The 17,906-nt window shown below is 45.2% G+C and overlaps 1 protein-coding gene across 1 annotated transcript in view; it reads right to left on the reverse strand.

Moving 5' to 3' along the window:
- The window catches only part of dnah2 (dynein, axonemal, heavy chain 2), a 232,309-nt gene that overhangs the window by 38,143 nt on the left and 176,260 nt on the right, over positions 1-17,906 (reverse strand). Inside the window, 8 exon segments of the mRNA XM_064939126.1 lie at positions 110-279; positions 1,495-1,636; positions 2,418-2,534; positions 4,154-4,364; positions 9,775-9,917; positions 12,423-12,555; positions 13,557-13,696; positions 16,633-16,793. Of these exon segments, the coding sequence (XP_064795198.1) occupies positions 110-279; positions 1,495-1,636; positions 2,418-2,534; positions 4,154-4,364; positions 9,775-9,917; positions 12,423-12,555; positions 13,557-13,696; positions 16,633-16,793 (1,217 nt within the window).

Raw genomic sequence — 17,906 nt, forward strand, 5'->3', positions numbered from 1 at the left:
TCCTCAGATAATTCAGGCTGTTCTGGAGGAAAAGAGGGTTCCGACCCGGTACTAGATGGGTGTAACCAATAAACTGGCCACTGTGTGTATATGTATGTATACTGCTTACCTCCATGGCTCTGACCCACATACAGAGAGACTTGGCGGCCAGGGAGACCCGTCCTATGATCTCTGGATGAAAGTCTGGCTGGGTGCAGTACTGGCCGATCTTCTTCAGTACGCGGTCTGAGATGTTGTCCTTGTCAAAGTGGACCAGCTGCTTGATGAAGTTGCCCTCGCCTGCATGCCAGACACCAAGGGCAACCAGTCAATAACTCGTGTGTGTGTGTGTGTGTCTCTCTCTCTCTCTCTCTCTCTCTCTCTCTCTCTCTCTCTCTCTCTCTCTCTCTCTCTCTCTCTCTTGCCGTGAATTTGATGGTCATTTACACACAGCTCAGTGGCAAGTAACAGTCTTTTATATTGCAGTACACCCACTGTAATATGAATACGGTGTCAAAGCAAGTACTGTGTAATGACACACAGTACAGTACCATAAAATGTACTGTATTATACCGTTATAGTGCTACCGTAATAGGAATCAATTCATTAATAAATGGATGAATGACATAAATAATTACAAGGGATTGGTCCAAGCAGTTTGGCTGCTTGGTGGTGTTTACACATTACAGCATTTTAATTAATATTTAGCATTTTAGGCCTATACCACTTGCACTTATAGAGGCCTTAACAAAGGCTTCCAAACTGGCAGCAAAAACAGGGAAAAACAGACCAAAAGGACATGAGATGGAGCAGTAGATAGCTCTTACCCAGCTGTCACTTGGCCCTGCCCAGGTAGAATCGAAGAGGTAGGGAGACAGAAAGAGAGATAGTTGGAAAGAGAGACAGATAGAAAAGGAGATGGAGCAGTAGATAGCTCTTACCCAGCTGTCACTTGGCCCTGCCCAGGTAGAATCGAAGAGGTAGGGAGACAGAAAGAGAGATAGTTGAAAAGAGAGACAGATAGAAAAAGAGATGGAGCAGTAGATAGCTCTCACCCAGCTGTCTCTTGGCCCCTGCCCAGGTAGAATCGAAGAGGTAGGGAGACAGAAAGAGAGATAGTTGGAAAGAGAGACAGATAGAAAAAGAGATGGAGCAGTAGATAGCTCTTACCCAGCTGTCTCTTGGCCTCTGCCCAGGTAGAATCGAAGAGGTAGGGAGACAGAAAGAGAGATAGTTGAAAAGAGAGATAGATAGAAAAAGAGATGGAGCAGTAGATAGCTCTCACCCAGCTGTCTCTTGGCCTCTGCCCAGGTAGAATCAAAGAGGTAGGGAGACAGAAAGAGAGATAGTTGGAAATAGAGACAGATAGAAAAAGAGATGGAGCAGTAGATAGCTCTTACCCAGCTGTCACTTGGCCCCTGCCCAGGTAGAATCGAAGAGGTAGGGAGACAGAAAGAGAGATAGTTGGAAAGAGAAACAGATAGAAAAAGAGATGGAGCAGTAGATAGCTCTCACCCAGCTGTCTCTTGGCCTCTGCCCAGGTGGGCTCATTGCCTCTGAGGATCATAACAGCCTGCATGACGGTCTCCACCAGGGTCGGGGGACGGCCGTACGACTTGATCTCTGTCATGTCCTTCTTATTCAGGGACTCCAACGCCTGGGGAAGGGAGGAGAGAGAGGAGGGGAAACAAGGTGAGTGGAGGGGAGAAGACAAGAGAGAGAGGAGGAGGGGAGCGGAGAGGAGAGGGGGAAGAGAAGGGAAAGGAGAGGGTGGGAGGTAGGAGAGAGTCAGTAAATATGGTAACACAATCACAGAAGGTGACCATATATATTACTGTACCAACTCTGCTGATTGCCCTGTAAATAAAAAGCCAATAAATATATGTGTGAAAAAAACAAGATTATACATACAACGTGTTAATGCATTTTCAAAACGCAGCATTTTAAACCATTTCACCTGCGTTTTACACTGAAAGTCAACAGCGTTGTTTTGCTTCAATAGAGTGATCAGGGGACTGCAACTACAGTTTTCCTTCCCAGAAAATACATTAGCGCAACACATCAGATGACAACAGAAGTGCAACGCTACTTGGCTACCAGCCACACAAGTAAATGAGCTTACAATGAAAAAGAGAGGCCTTTTAGAAAAAAACTATTCATCACCACCAGAGAAAGAATGTGAGCAGCCAGCTCAATGTTTTACTTCAAGTTAATCTAGCACGGGCCACACAGAGAAGCACACAATTAGTCTGATGCCGAGCAGAAATTACAATAAAAAACATATTAGATCTGCGTTTACAAAACGCAGCAAGATATTTGTTGTGTGTTATCAAGCGTGAAAAATGCAGAATTCTGCATTAAGGCGACCCCTGCTGCTATTGAGACCCAGCCACACACAGAGGCAGTATCACACGTAAAAACAGATACAAACAGCTTACCTTCATGGCCTCCTCCAGAGCAGGCACGGCTTCATCCAGGTCTCTCTGGGCGTTCTCAGCCATGGCCCTACACTTGATCTCTTCTGCTCCTATCTTCTCACTGTGGGCACTCACAGTCTACACACACGCACGCGCGACCGCACACATGCACACACACCACCAGATGTACAGTTGAAGTCGAAAGTTTACATGCACCTTATTCAAATACATTTAAACTCAGTTTTTCACAATTCCTGACATTTAATCCTGGTAAAAAAATCCCCTGTCTTAGGTCAGTTAGGATCACCACTTTATTTTCAGAATGTGTAATGACAGAATAATAGTAGAGAGAATTATTTATTTCAGCTTTTATTTCTTTCATCACATTCCCAGTGGGTCAGAAGTTTACATACTTGGTAGCATTGTCTTTAAATTGTTAAACTTGGGTCAAACGTTTCAGGGAGCCTTCCACAAGCTTCCCACAATAAGTTGGGTTTATTTTGGCCCATTCCTCCTGACAGAGCTGGTGTAACTGAGTCAGGTTTGTAGGCCTCCTTGCTCGCACACGCTTTTTCAGTTCTGCCCACAAATGTTCTATAGGATGGAGGTCAGGGCTTTGTGATGGCCACTCCAATACCTTGACTTTGTTGTCCTTAAGCCATTTTGCTTGGAAGTATTATTCCTCTGGAAGACCCATTTGCGACCAAGCTTTAACTTTCTGACTGATGTCTTGAGATGTTGCTTCAATATATCCACATCATTTTCCAACCTCATGATGCCTATCTATTTTGTGAAGTGCACCAGTCCCTCCTGCAGCAAAGCACCCCCACAACATGATGTTGCCACCCCCGTGCTACACGGTTGGGATGGTGTTCTTCGGCTTGCAAGCCTCCCCCTTTTTTCTACAAACATAACGATGGTCATTATGGTCAAACAGTTCTATTTTTGTTTCATCAGACCAGAGGACCTTTCTCCAAAAAGTACGATCTTTGTCCATGTGCAGTTGCAAACTGTAGTCTGGCTTTTTTATGGCGGTTTTGGAGCAGTGGCTTCTTCCTTGCTGAGCGGCCTTTCAGGTTATGCCGATATAGGACGTTTTACTGTGGATATAGATAATTTTGTACCTGTTTCCTCCAGCATCTTCACAAGGTCCTTTTGCAGTTGTTCTGGGATTGATTTGCACTTTTTGCACCAATGTACATTAATCTCTAGGAGACAGAACACATCTCCTTCCTGAGCGGTGCGACGGCTGTGTGGTCCTATGGTGTTTATACTTGCGTGCTACTGTTTGTACAGATGAACGTTGTACCTTCAGGCATTTGGAAATTGCTCCCAAGGATAAACCAGACTTGTGGAGGTCCACAATTTTTTTTCTGAGGTCTTGGTTGATTGCTTTTGATTTTCCCATGATGTCAAGCAAAGAGGTACTGAGTTTGAAGGTAGGCCTTGAAATACACCCACAGGTACACCTTCAATTGATAATTCAATTGATAATTTTCTGGAATTTTCCAAGCTGTTTAAGGGCACAGTCAACTTAGTGTATGTAAACTTCTGACCCACTGGAATTGTGATACAGTGAAACAATCTGTCTATAAACAATTGTTGGGAAAATGACTTGTGTCATGCACAAAGTAGATGTCCTAAACGACTTGCCAAAACTAAAGATGGTTAACAAGAAATGTATGGAGTGGTTGAAAAACAGATTTTAATGACTCCAACCTAAGTGTATGTAAACTTCCGACTTCAACTGTACGTACCTTCTGCTGTTCATCGGCCTCTCTCTTCTGCTGGACGATGATGACCAAGTACTCCTCACACTGCTTCTGGAAGTCAGCCACCTTCTTCTTGGCCTCTTCCAGCTCCACAGACATGGCCTCCACCTTGCTGCGCGTGTCGTCTATCTTAAACAGGCCATTCCTCAGCTTGGACACCTGCTCCCCCAGCTCACTGCGCTTCTCAGCCAGCAGCCTGGAGATACACAGGGAGAGGGAGAGTTAGAATGAGTGAAGGAAAGATCAAGTGAGAGAAAGAAATAAAGAAAGGGAGAGAGTGAGGCAAGAATAAAAAGAGTCAGGGAGTCAGATAGAGTAAGACAGATACAGAGAGGCAGGCAAACAGATACAGACAGATAGTAAGATACTTCCGGCGCAGACAGAGATGGCCGACTCGCCTCGCGTTCCTAGGAAACTATGCAGTATTTATTTATTTTTTTACATTGGTACCCCAGGTAACCTTAGGTTTCATTACATACATTTGGGAGGAACTACTGAATATAAGAGCAGAGTCAACTCAATATCATTACGACCAGGAATACGACTTTCCCGAAGCGGATCCTGTGTTTTGCCCACCACCCAGGACAATGGATCGGATCCCAGCCGGCGAACCTAAACAACGTCGTCGTAAAAGGGGCAGACGAAGTGGTCTTCTGGTCAGGCTCCGGAGACGGGCACATCGTGCACCGCTCCCTAGCATACTACTCGCCAATGTCCAGTCTCTTGACAACAAGGTTGATGAAATGAGGAGCAAGGGCAGCCTTCCTGAGAGACATCAGAAACTGTAACGTTCTTTGCTTCACGGAAACATGGCTCACTCGAGAGACGCTAACGGAGTCGATACAGCCAGCTGGTTTCTTCACGCATCACGCCGACAGAAACAAGCATCTTTCTGGTAAGAAGAACGGGGGGGGGGGGGGTATGCCTTATGATTAACGAGACGTGGTGTGATCATAACAACATACAGGAACTCAAGTCCTTCTGTTCACCTGACTTAGAATTCCTCACAATCACATGTCGACCACATTATCTACCAAGAGAATTCCCTTTGATTATAATCACAGCCGTATATATTCCCCCCCAAGCAGACACATCGATGGCCCTGAACGAACTTTATTTGACTCTATGTAAACTGGAAACCACATATCTTGAGGCTGCATCCATTGTAGCTGGGGATTTTAACAAGGCTAATCTAAAAACAAGACTCCCTAAATTCTATCAGCATATCGATTGTGCAACCAGGGCTGGTAAAACCCTGGATCGTTGTTATTCTAACTTCCCCGACACATATAAGGCCCTCCCCCGCCCTCCTTTCGGAAAAGCTGACCACGACTCCATTTTGTTGCTTCCAGCCTACAGACAGAAACTAAAACAGGAAGCTCCCGTGCGCAGGTCTGTTCAATGCTGGTCCGACCAATCTGATTCCACGCTTCAAGACTGCTTCGATCACGAGGATTGGGATATGTTCCGCATTGCATCCAACAACAACATTGACGAATACGCTGATTCGGTGAGCGAGTTCATTAGAAAGTCCATCGGCGATGTCATACCCACAGCAACTATTAAAACATTCCCAAACCAGAAACTGTGGATTGATGGTAGCATTTGCGCCAAACTGAAAGCGCGAACCACTGCTTTTAACCAGGGCAAGGTGACCGGAAATATGACTGAATAAAAACAGTGTAGCTATTCCCTCTGCAAGGCAATCAAACAAGCTAAGCGTCAGTATAGAGACAAAGTAGAGTTGCAATTCAACTGCTCAGACACAAGATGTATGTGGCAGGGTCTACAGTCTATCACGGATTACAATAAGAAAACCAGCCCCGTCACGGACCAGGATGTCTTGCTCCCAGAAAGACTAAATAACTTCTTTGCTCGCTTTGAGGACAATACAGTGCCACGGACACGGCCCGCTACCAAAACCTGCGGACTCCCCTTCACTGCAGCCGAAGTGAGTAAAACATTTAAATGTGTTAACCCTCGCAAGGCTGCAGGCACAGACGGCATCCCCAGCCGCGCCCTCAGAGCATGCGCAGACCAGCTGGCTGGTGTGTTTACGGACATATTCAATCAATCCCTAGCCCAGTCTGCTGTCCCCACATGCTTCAAGAGGGCCACCATTGTTCCTGTTCCCAAGAAAGCTAAGGTAACTGAGCTAAACAACTACCGCCTCATAGCACTCACTTCTGTCATCATGAAGAGCTTTGAGACACAAGGACCATATCACCCTAGACCCTACCTGACAACCTAGACCCACTCCAATTTGCTTACCGCCCCAATAGGTCCACAGACGACGCAATCGTAACCACACTGCAGACTGCCTTAACCCATCTGGACAATAGGAATACCTATGTGAGAATGCTGTTCATCAACTACAGCTCAGCATTTAACACCATAGTACCCTCATCATCAAGCTCGAGACCCTGGGTCTCGACCCCGCCCTGTGCAACTGGGCACTGGACTGTGCAACTGGGTACACCCCCAGGTGGTGAGGGTAGGTTACCACATCTCCACCCGCTTATCCTCAACACTGGGGCCCCACAAGGGTGCATTCTCAGCCCTCTCCTGTACTCCCTGTTCACCCACGACTGCGTGGCTATGCACGCCTCCAACTCAATCATCAAGTTTGCGGACGACACTACAGTGGTAGGCTTGATTACAACAATGATAAGACGGCCTACAGGGAGGAGGTGAGGGCCCTTGGAGTGTGGTGTCAGGAAAATAACCTCACACTCAACGTCAACAAAACAAAGGAGATGATCGTGGACTTCAGGAAACAGCAGAGGGAGAACCCCCCTATCCACATCGACGGGACAGTAGTGGAGAGGGTAGTAAGTTTTAAGTTCCTCGACGTACACATCACGGACAAACTGAATTGGTCCACCCACACAGACAGCGTTGTGAAGAAGGCGCAGCAGCGCCTCTTCAACCTCAGGAGGCTGAAGAAATTCGGCTTGTCACCAAAAGCACTCACAAACCTTTACAGATGCACAATCGAGAGCATCCTGTCGGGCTGTATTACCGCCTGGTACGGCAACTGCACCTCCCATAAAGATCATCAAGGACAACAACCACCCGAGCCACTGCCTGTTCACCCAGCTATCATCCAGAAGGCAAGGTCAGTACAGGTGCATCAAAGCTGGGACCGAGAGACTGAAAAACAGCTTCTATTTCAAGGCCATCAGACTGTTAAACAGCCACGACTAACATTGAGTGGCTGCTGCCAACACACTGACACTGACTCAACTCCAGCCACTTTAATAATGGGAATTGATCTCATATGTACTCATCTCATATGTATATACTGTACTCTATACCATCTACTGCATCTTGCCATCTTTATGTAATACATGTATCACTAGCCACTTTAAACTATGCCACTTTTATGTTTACATTATTCACCCTACATTATTCATCTCATATGTATACGTATATACTGTACTCTATATCATCTACTGCATCTTTATGTAATACATGTATCACTAGCCACTTTAACTATGCCACTTTGTTTACATACTCATCTCATATGTATATACTGTACTTGATACCATCTACTGCATCTTGCCTATGCCGTTCTGTACCATCACTCATTCATATATCTTTATGTACATATTCTTTTTCCCTATACACTTGTGTGTTTAAGGTAGTAGTTATGGAATTGTTAGGTTAGACTACTCGTTGGTTATTACTGCATTGTCGGAACTAGAAGCACAAGCATTTCGCTAGACTCGCATTAACATCTGCTAATCATGTGTATGTGACAAATAACATTTGATTTGATTCGATTTGATACAGAGACAGACAGACAGACAGACAGACAAATAAATCGTACTACACTGGCTCCGACGCTCTTCGGATGTGGCAGGGCTTGCAAACCATTACAGACTACAAAGGGAAGCACAGCCGAGAGCTGCCCAGTGACACGAGCCTACCAGACGAGCTAAATAACTTCTATGCTCGCTCGAGGCAAGTGCCCAAGAACACTAAGGTGACCTGCCTAAATGACTACCGACCCGTTGCACTCACACACGTCTGTAGTCATGAAGTGGCTCACATCAACACCATTATCCCAGACCCGCTTCAATTTGCATACTTCCCTTACAGATCCACAGATGATGCAATCTCTATTGCTCTCCACACTGCCCTTTCACACCTGGACAAAAGGAACACCTATGTGAGATTGGACACTGGGGCTAAACAACTACCTCTGCAACTGGATCCTGGATTTCCTGATGGGCCGCCCCCAGGTGGTGAGGGTAGGTAACAACACATGCGCCACGCTGATCCTCAACACAGGGGCCCCTCAGGGGTGCGTACTCAGTCCCCTCCTGTACTCCCTGTTCACTCATGACTGCATGGTCAGCCACGTCTCCAACACCATCATTAAGTTTGCCGATGACACAACAGTGGTAGGCCTGATCACAGACAACAATGAGACAGCCAATAGGGAGGAGGTCAGAGACAATCTCTCCTTCAACGTTGATTGTGAACTACAGGCAAAAGAGGACCGAGCACACCCCCATTCTCATCGGCAGGGATGTAGTGGAGCAGGTTGAGAGATTCAAGATCCTTGGGGTCCACATCACCAACAAACTAACATGGTCCAATCACACCAAGACAGTCGTGAAGAGGGCACCTATTCCCCCTCAGATCCTAATTTTTCTTTTTTACAGCTGCACCATCGAGAGCATCCTGACGGGTTGCATCACTGCCTGGTATGCCAACTGCTCGGCCTCCGACTGCAAGGCACTACAGACAGTAGTGCGTACGGCCCAGTACATCACGGCCCAGTACATTATCCATTACCATTATATCCATTACCTCTATACCAGGCAGTGTCAGAGGAAGGCCCTAACTCCAGCCAGTCTAGTCATAGACTGTTCTCTCTGCTACTGCACAGCAAGCGGTACCGGAGCGCCAAGTCTAGGTCCAAGAGGCTTCTAAACAGCTTTTACCCCCAAGCCATAAGACTCCTGAACATCTAATCAAATGACTACCCTCACTATTTGCCTTTGCCCCCCCCCCCACGCTGCTGCTACTCTCTGTTATTATCTATGCATAGTCACTTTAATACAAATTACCTCAATTACCTCGACATCGGTGCCCCCACACATTGACTCTGTACCGGTCCCCCCCTGTATATAGCCCTGTCCCCCCTGTATAGAGCCCTGTCCCCCCTGTATATAGCCCTGTCCCCCCTGTATATAGCCCGGCCCCCCTGTATATAGCCCTGTTCCCCCTGTATATAGCCCCGCTATTGTTATGTTACTGTACTGCTGCTTTTTAAATATTTGTTATTCTTATCTCATACTTTTTTTTAAGGTATTTGTCTTAAAATTGCATTGTTGGCTAAGGGCTTGTAAGTAAGCATTTCACTGTAAGGTGTAATACCTGTTGTATTCGGAGCATGTCACAAATACAATTTGATTTGATAAAGAGACAGAAAGACAGACAGACAGACAGATAGATACAGAGAGACAGACAGAGACAGAATGTGAAAGATATACTGCATCAAAGAGTGGGAGACAGCAGACCTGGTAGACAGGGAGATGACTGACAGATCTAAGAAACACTTTGAGTTGGCAATGGGGGTGGTAGTTAGTTACTTTTTGTATCCAGACACCAGCTCCAGGTAGTTGGTAGGAGTGACATAGTTGTGTCTCTTCAGCTCCAGCTTCATCCTCTGGGAGAACTGGGCCACAGACTGGTGCATGGTCACAAAGATACTGGCCACTTTGGTCTGGATCCTCTGGGACGTTATTACAACATTATACAACATTACTGGGCCACAGACTGGTGCATGGTCACAAAATAACTGGCCACTTTGGTCTGGATCTAGAGGAACACATCCACCCAAAGATATAACGTTATTACAACGTTATTACAGCGTTATTACAACGTTATACAACATTACTGGGCCACAGACTGGTGCATGGTCACAAAGATACTGGCCACTTTGGTCTGGATCTAGAGGAACACATCCACCCAAAGATATAATGTTGCGACAACGTTATTACAACATTATACAACATTTCTGGGCCACAGACTGGTGCATGGTCACAAAAATACTGGCCACTTTGGTCTGGATCTAGAGGAACACATCCACCCAAAGATATAACGTTGCGACAACGTTATTACAACATTATACAACATTACTGGGCCACAGACTCGTGCATGGTCACAAAGATACTGGACACCTTTGTCTAGATCTACAATAAATCCCCAACATGTCATTACAACATTATTAAAACATTTATTACAAGAGAATATAACACTATTGAAACATACAACATTACAAGAGCCAAGATTTTCTCCTGGTCCTGCCGCAAACATTCCTACGACATTCCTACAACATTATATACCCTTGTGGAAACAGAGCAACAGAGCAAAGCAGTGTTGGGTAGGAGTGTGAAGGCGAAGGTGACGTGTGTGTGGCGGGTACAGCATCATCGATAAGACTACAATAAAACAAGCTTTAACTCTTGAGGTTTTCACAACCCAGCTGCTCTTCATAAATGTCTTTTAAAAGACTAGCTCGTAGCTACACAGGAAGGATGAGAGGGTGAATCACTCCATCACACAGCAGGCTAACCTTCTAACCAAGTTCAGTTAGATAGATGTGTACAGTGGGGAGAACAATTATTTGATACACTGCCGATTTTGAAGGTTTTCCTACTTACAAAGCATGTAGAGGTCTGTCATTTTTATCATAGGTACACTTCAACTGTGAGAGACGGAATCTAAAACAAAAATCCAGGAAATCACATTGTATGATCTTTAAGTAATTCATTTGCATTTTATTCCATGACATAAGTATTTGATACATCGAAAAAGCAGAACTTAATATTTGGTACGGAAACCTTTGTTTGCAATTACAGAGATGATACATTTCCTGTAGTTCTTGACCAGGTTTGCACACACTGCAGCAGGGATTTTGGCCCACTCTTCCATACAGACCTTCTCCAGATCCTTCAGGTTTCGAGGTTGTTGCTAGGCAATACAGACTTTCAGCTCCCTCCAAAGATTTTCTATTGGGTTCAGGCCTGGAGACTGGCTAGGCCACTCCAGGACCTTGAAATGCTTCTTACGGAGCTTCTCCTTAGTTGCCCTGGCTGTGTGTTTCGGGTCGTTGTCATGCTGGAAGACCCCGCCACGACCCATCTTCAATGTTCTTACTGAGGGAAGGAGGTTGTTGGCCAAGATCTCGCGATACATGGCCCCATCCATCCTCCCCTCAATACGGTGCAGTCGTCCTGTCCCCTTTGCAGAAAAGCATCCCCAAAGAATGATGTTTCCACCTCCATGCTTCACGGTTGGGATGGTGTTCTTGGGGTTGTACTCATCCTTCTTCTTTCTCCAAACACGGTGAGTGGAGTTTTAGACCAAAAGGCTATATTTTTGTCTCATCAGACCACATGACCTTCTCCCATTCCTCCTCTGGATCATCCAGATGGTCATTGGCAAACTTCAGACAGGCCTGGACATGCGCTGGCTTGAGCAGGGGGACCTTGCATGCGCTGCAGGATTTTAATCCATGACGGCGTAGTGTGTTACTAATGGTTTTCTTTGAGACTGTGGTCCCAGCTCTCTTCAGGTCATTGACCAGGTCCTGCCGTGTAGTTCTGAGCTGATCCCTAACCTTCCTCATGATCATTGATGCCCCACGAGGTGAGATCTTACATGGAGCCCCTGACCGAGGGTGATTGACCGTCATCTTGAACTTCTTCCATTTTCTAATAATTGCGCCAACAGTTGTTGCCTTCTCACCAAGCTGCTTGCCTATTGTCCTGTAGCCCATCCCAGCCCTGTGCAGGTCTACAATTTTATCCCTGATGTCCTTACACAGCTCTCTGGTCTTGGCCATTGTAGAGAGGTTGGAGTCTGTTTGATTGAGTGTGTGGACAGGTGTCTTTTATACAGGTAAGGAGTTCAAACAGGTGCAGTTAATACAGGTAATGAGTGAAGAACAGGAGGGCTTTCAGGAGGGTTATCAGGGGACTTCTTACTGGTTGGTAGGTGATCAAATACTAGTCATGCAATTAATTACAAATCATACAATGTGATTTTCTGGATTTTTATTTTAGAACTTCACAGTTGAAGTGTACCTATGATAAAAAATGACAGACCTCTACATGCTTTGTAAGTAGGAAAACCTGCAAAATCGGCAGTGTATCAAATACTTGTTCTCCCCACTGTATGTGTGTTATCTGTGTGTGTGTGCGTGCGTGCCAGCATGTGTGTGTGTGTGTCTCACCCCCTCCACGGTGCCCAGGGCCAGTCCATCCAGGTATCTCTCAGCCACCTCCAACAGGGCATCTCTGGGCCACTCTGAGAACCAGTCGATGGTGGCACAGTTCACCAGGGCTGGGTACTGACGGATATAGTTCCTTGAGGAACACATACAAGTTAATCAGATCCAAAGAGTCCGTTGATTTCAATAAACGTTTCAATCTGTTGTGGGGTGTGCTCTGAGTCTAGTTGTGTCTAAATGGGTGCGTTACCCAGGTGGGTGCTATAAACACTGGTGTGGAGGTGAATGTCGTAAATGAAGAAAATCACTTTGATCTCTTGGAGAAACGCAACTTAAATCCACTCAACTTAACAGCTGCCAAGACCCAACCTCCATTGTCTGAGCCACTAGGTTTTGCTGGCTAATTGCTGTCATGCCATCACACAGCCAGTGTGACTGTGTTGACCTGGTAAGATCCCCTCTCACTCCCAGCCACAAATACTGGTCAGAGGTGGAGGAATGGAGGGATGTAGGAATGGAGGGCTGCCCTGGAGCCAACAGCCAAAGCATGGTGATTAGCTCTGGGTAATGGGCCCTGCCAGCCCAATTAGTGGTATTATGTGTGAACACTGCCCTGTCTCGTTAATGAGAGAGAGACAGACTGGTGTGTGCGTATGTGTGTGTACGTGTGTGTGTGAGTGACCCAGCCGTCATGTCTGCTATCCATCCTGTCATTTCTAATCACAGCAAGCCTCAGGTCTAAAACGCTGTGTCATCCTAAACACAATTCCTAATTTGCAAGACAAGGGATGGCGGGACGCACATTAGCCATTAACAAGCTGACAAGTGTTCATGTTTGGCTGTCTATGCTCTAATACTGAGAATCAGCTGTGCTGGAGTGTGGGGTTTACACACTCAGACAGAGAGAGCATGAGAAGGAAACAGATAATGAGAGAATGGTGGCAATGCTTTGGAAGAAACCTCTACTAGTCGCCCATTAGCACAGATGATGCCGCAGGAAAAGCTTTCATCTCTGTCTCAAACCCTTATTGTTGAATGTGTTCAGTGCTTTGTACATGACTAATCACTTTGCTTGGTGCGATATAGCAGGCACTGTACATTCTTTAACTTCAAAAACTGTCCTGAGTGCAGGCTTACCTGAAGGGGTCTCCCACAGGGCTCATGCAGAGCACGATGTGCAGGTTGTTCCTCACTCTCTCTATCAGGTAGTTGAACATGGAGTCTGGAGTCTCAATGATGTTGTCTTTCCTGGCCCAGTCCGACAGAGCACTGGACACCTGGACGAAGAGGTCAGGGTTAATACACAACGAGACAAAACAACATAAGAACACAAAAAAACACAAACTAGCCTACCACACACATGCTGGATAGCACTATTACACTTTTATCTATTATTTTTGTGCTGACATTTCTCCAAGAGATGTACTTAAATAGAGAGATAATATACAGTCGGTATCGTGGTGAAATGGAAGAGGAAACACTATGTAACGATTGCGACCTCGAAGAAATACAGAATGAAATTAATTTTATCCTCCATTGTCCTTTCTACCGCGATATACGCTTTCTCTTATTCCAGAAAGCACACCAGATATACCCTGGCATTATGTGGCTGAGTGATGAAGAGACAGACCACCAGATATACCCTGGCATTATGTGGCTGAGTGATGAAGAGACAGACCACCAGATATACCCTGGCATTATGTGGCTGAGTGATGAAGAGACAGACCACCAGATATACCCTGGCATTATGTGGCTGAGTGATGAAGAGACAGACCACCAGATCTACCCTGGCATTATGTGGCTGAGTGATGAAGAGACAGACCACCAGATATACCCTGGCATTATGTGGCTGAGTGATGAAGAGACAGACCACCAGATATACCCTGGCATTATGTGGCTGAGTGATGAGGAGACAGACCACCAGATCTACCCTGGTATTATGTGGCTGAGTGATGAAGAGACAGACCACCAGATATACCCTGGCATTATGTGGCTGAGCGATGAAGAGACAGACCACCAGATATACCCTGGCATTATGTGGCTGAGCGATGAAGAGACAGACCACCAGATATACCCTGGCATTATGTGGCTGAGCGATGAAGAGACAGACCACCAGATATACCCTGGCATTATGTGGCTGAGTGATGAAGAGACAGACCACCAGATATACCCTGGCATTATGTGGCTGAGTGATGAGGAGACAGACCACCAGATATACCCTGGCATTATGGCTGAGCGATGAAGAGACAGACCACCAGATATACCCTGGCATTATGTGGCTGAGCGATGAAGAGACAGACCACCAGATATACCCTGGCATTATGTGGCTGAGTGATGAAGAGACAGACCACCAGATATACCCTGGCATTATGTGGCTGAGCGATGAAGAGACAGACCACCAGATATACCCTGGCATTATGTGGCTGAGCGATGAAGAGACAGACCACCAGATATACCCTGGCATTATGTGGCTGAGTGATGAAGAGACAGACCACCAGATATACCCTGGCATTATGTGGCTGAGTGATGAAGAGACAGACCACAGATCTACCCTGGCATTATGTGGCTGAGTGATGAAGAGACAGACCACCAGATATACCCTGGCATTATGTGGCTGAGCGATGAAGAGACAGACCACCAGATATACCCTGGCATTATGTGGCTGAGCGATGAAGAGACAGACCACCAGATCTACCCTGGCATTATGTGGCTGAGTGATGAAGAGACAGACCACCAGATATACCCTGGCATTATGTGTGGCTGAGTGATGAAGAGACAGACCACCAGATCTACCCTGGCATTATGTGGCTGAGTGATGAAGAGACAGACCACCAGATCTACCCTGGCATTATGTGTGGCTGAGTGATGAAGAGACAGACCACCAGATATACCCTGGCATTATGTGGCTGAGTGATGAAGAGACAGACCACCAGATATACCCTGGCATTATGTGGCTGAGCGATGAAGAGACAGACCACCAGATATACCCTGGCAGAAGTGGTATTTTGTCCATTGTGTATTTCCGTTTGCGGAATATTTAGATAAAGCCTGGAATAAAAGAAAAAGGGCTACCTATAATTAAATGATACAAATATTTAGCTTCTCAGTGGTAAATGGCACGTGTGTATATAGATTGTGTAGAGGCTTGTCTCTCATATGAATCTTCTCTTTGTGCCGGACTGGGTTCAAATGCCTTCGGTTTCATTTTTCTGTATTTATTTATCTGTAAGTTATTATTTTATTTAACCTTTATTTAACTAGGCAAGTCAGTTAAGAACAGATTCTCATATTATGTATGTATGTTTGTATGTGTATATATGCAGTGTATATGCTTGTGTGTATGTATATATTTGTACTGCTCTAGGGATGTAATTATTGTTTGGATAACCTTATTTACAATAATGCAATGATTTTTATCTTACATTTTTTCACTCTTTATGCGATGCACACTGCAGCAAACACCGGAAGAAGAATTAACACTGAATTACCACAGTGAATTATTGTAATGATTGTTTATGTGTCAATCAACCCCAAAAGGAATGGGTTGCCAAACGGCGATTGGACACTACAACAAAAAATCTTTGTTCATTCATACAGTATATATTATATATACTGAACAAAAATATCAATGCAACATGTAAAGTGTTGGTCCCATGCTTCATGAGCTGAAATAAAAGATCCCAGACATTTTCCAAATACACAAAAAGCTTGCTTCTTTTTTTGTGCACAAATTGGTTTACATCACTTCTGCTTTGGCAAGATAATCCATTCACCAGACAGGTGTGGCATATCAAGAAGCCGATTAAACGGCATGATAATTCCACAGGTGCACCTTGTGCTGGGGGACAATAAAAGGCCACTCTTAAATGTGCAGTTTTGTCACACAACACAATGCTACAGATGTCTCAAGTTTTTAGGGAGCTTGCAATCGAAATGCCTACTGCAGGAATGTCCACCATAGCCTTTGCCAGAGAATTTAATGTTAATTTCTCTACCATAAGCCCCCTCCAACGTTGTTTTAGAGAATTTGGCAACGGGCCTCACAACTGTAGACCACTTTGCAACCACGCCAGCCCAGGACCTCCAGACTCAATATTAGAAAGGTGTTCTTAATGTTTTGTACACTCAGTGCACTAGCACCTGTGTAAAGTCCCCCTTTCAAAATAACAGATGCAAACGTTGCATTGTATTAAACCCTGTTTAGTAATCGTACCTCTTCAAACTCATCCTGTTTGTAGAGGTTGGGCACCTCTCCAGAGCTGAGGATGTTGTTGATGTCCTCCAGGAAAGACTGGTCTACTATCTGGGTGTCGTTGAACAGGAACACGGTGGGCTTGTTGTCCACACCCGTCAGACGATACAACTTCTTTATGTCTGGGAGGAAACATGCATGGGAGGAGAAGACTCAAGGATGTGTGTGCGTGCGTGCGTGTTGCCGGGTTGTGATCACGACAAAAGTATTTTGGTTAAGGTTCTAGGCCTAGAATCTGACTCAACAAAGTAGGGCATTCCTGAACAATCAAAATAACTGCACCAGTTGAAAAGCAACTAAAATATAAACTAACAACAAACAAACGGAGGAAAATGCCATCTAATTAAAGTGTTTTGTTCAATTAGAGCAGAACGTAAGGCTATCAGTCTGACTCAATTCATATTAAACGCTCAGGGAGCGAGCAGCCCTGAGCAGTGTGCTGTAATTCAGTGCAATTATGTTCTAAACCAGAGGTATTCAACAGGGGGTCCCGCAGATGTACTGCAGGGGGTCTGCAAAAAAAATTAAATAATAAGAATGTTGCGAGCAACAACAGAATAAATGACTTCTATTCATTTTAAAATGTTGATTTGATATCCTTTCTATTATCATTCATCTGATGATAAGACAAGACATGAATTTCTTTGGAGGGGGGGATAACATGATGGGGGTCCCTGGGTTGCCGGTTTTCCTGGGATTGGGTCCCTGGACAAGAAAAGGTTTGTCACGCCCTGGCCTTAGTATTCTGTGTTTTCTTTATTATTGTGGTTAGGCCAGGGTGTGACATGGGTGATTATGTGTTTGTCTTGTCTAGGGGTTTTGTAGATTGATGGGGTTGTGTTCAGTGCAGTCTTCTAGGTAAGTCTATGGTTGCCTAGAGTGGTTCTCAATCAGAGGCAGGTGTTTATCGTTGTCTCTGATTGGGAACCATATTTAGGCAGCCATATTCTTTGGGTATTTCGTGGGTGATTGTTCCTGTTCTTGTCTCTGTGGTTTGCACCAGTTAGGACTGTTTCAGGTTTTCCACGGTTTCGTATTTTGTATAGTGCTCACATTTTCATCTTTTCATTAAAGATGTTTATAAATAACCACGCTGCATTTTGGTCCTCCTCTCCATCCCAGGAAGAAAACCGTAACAAGGTTGAAGACCCCTGTTTTAAACAAATGCCTTGCTGTTGGCAGATCAACCAAATTTGACAAATTTCTCCTGCAGAACAGGTCCAAATATATACCTC

This window comes from Oncorhynchus masou, chromosome 27 (genome assembly GCF_036934945.1).
Source record: "Oncorhynchus masou masou isolate Uvic2021 chromosome 27, UVic_Omas_1.1, whole genome shotgun sequence".
NCBI lineage: Eukaryota > Metazoa > Chordata > Actinopteri > Salmoniformes > Salmonidae > Oncorhynchus > Oncorhynchus masou.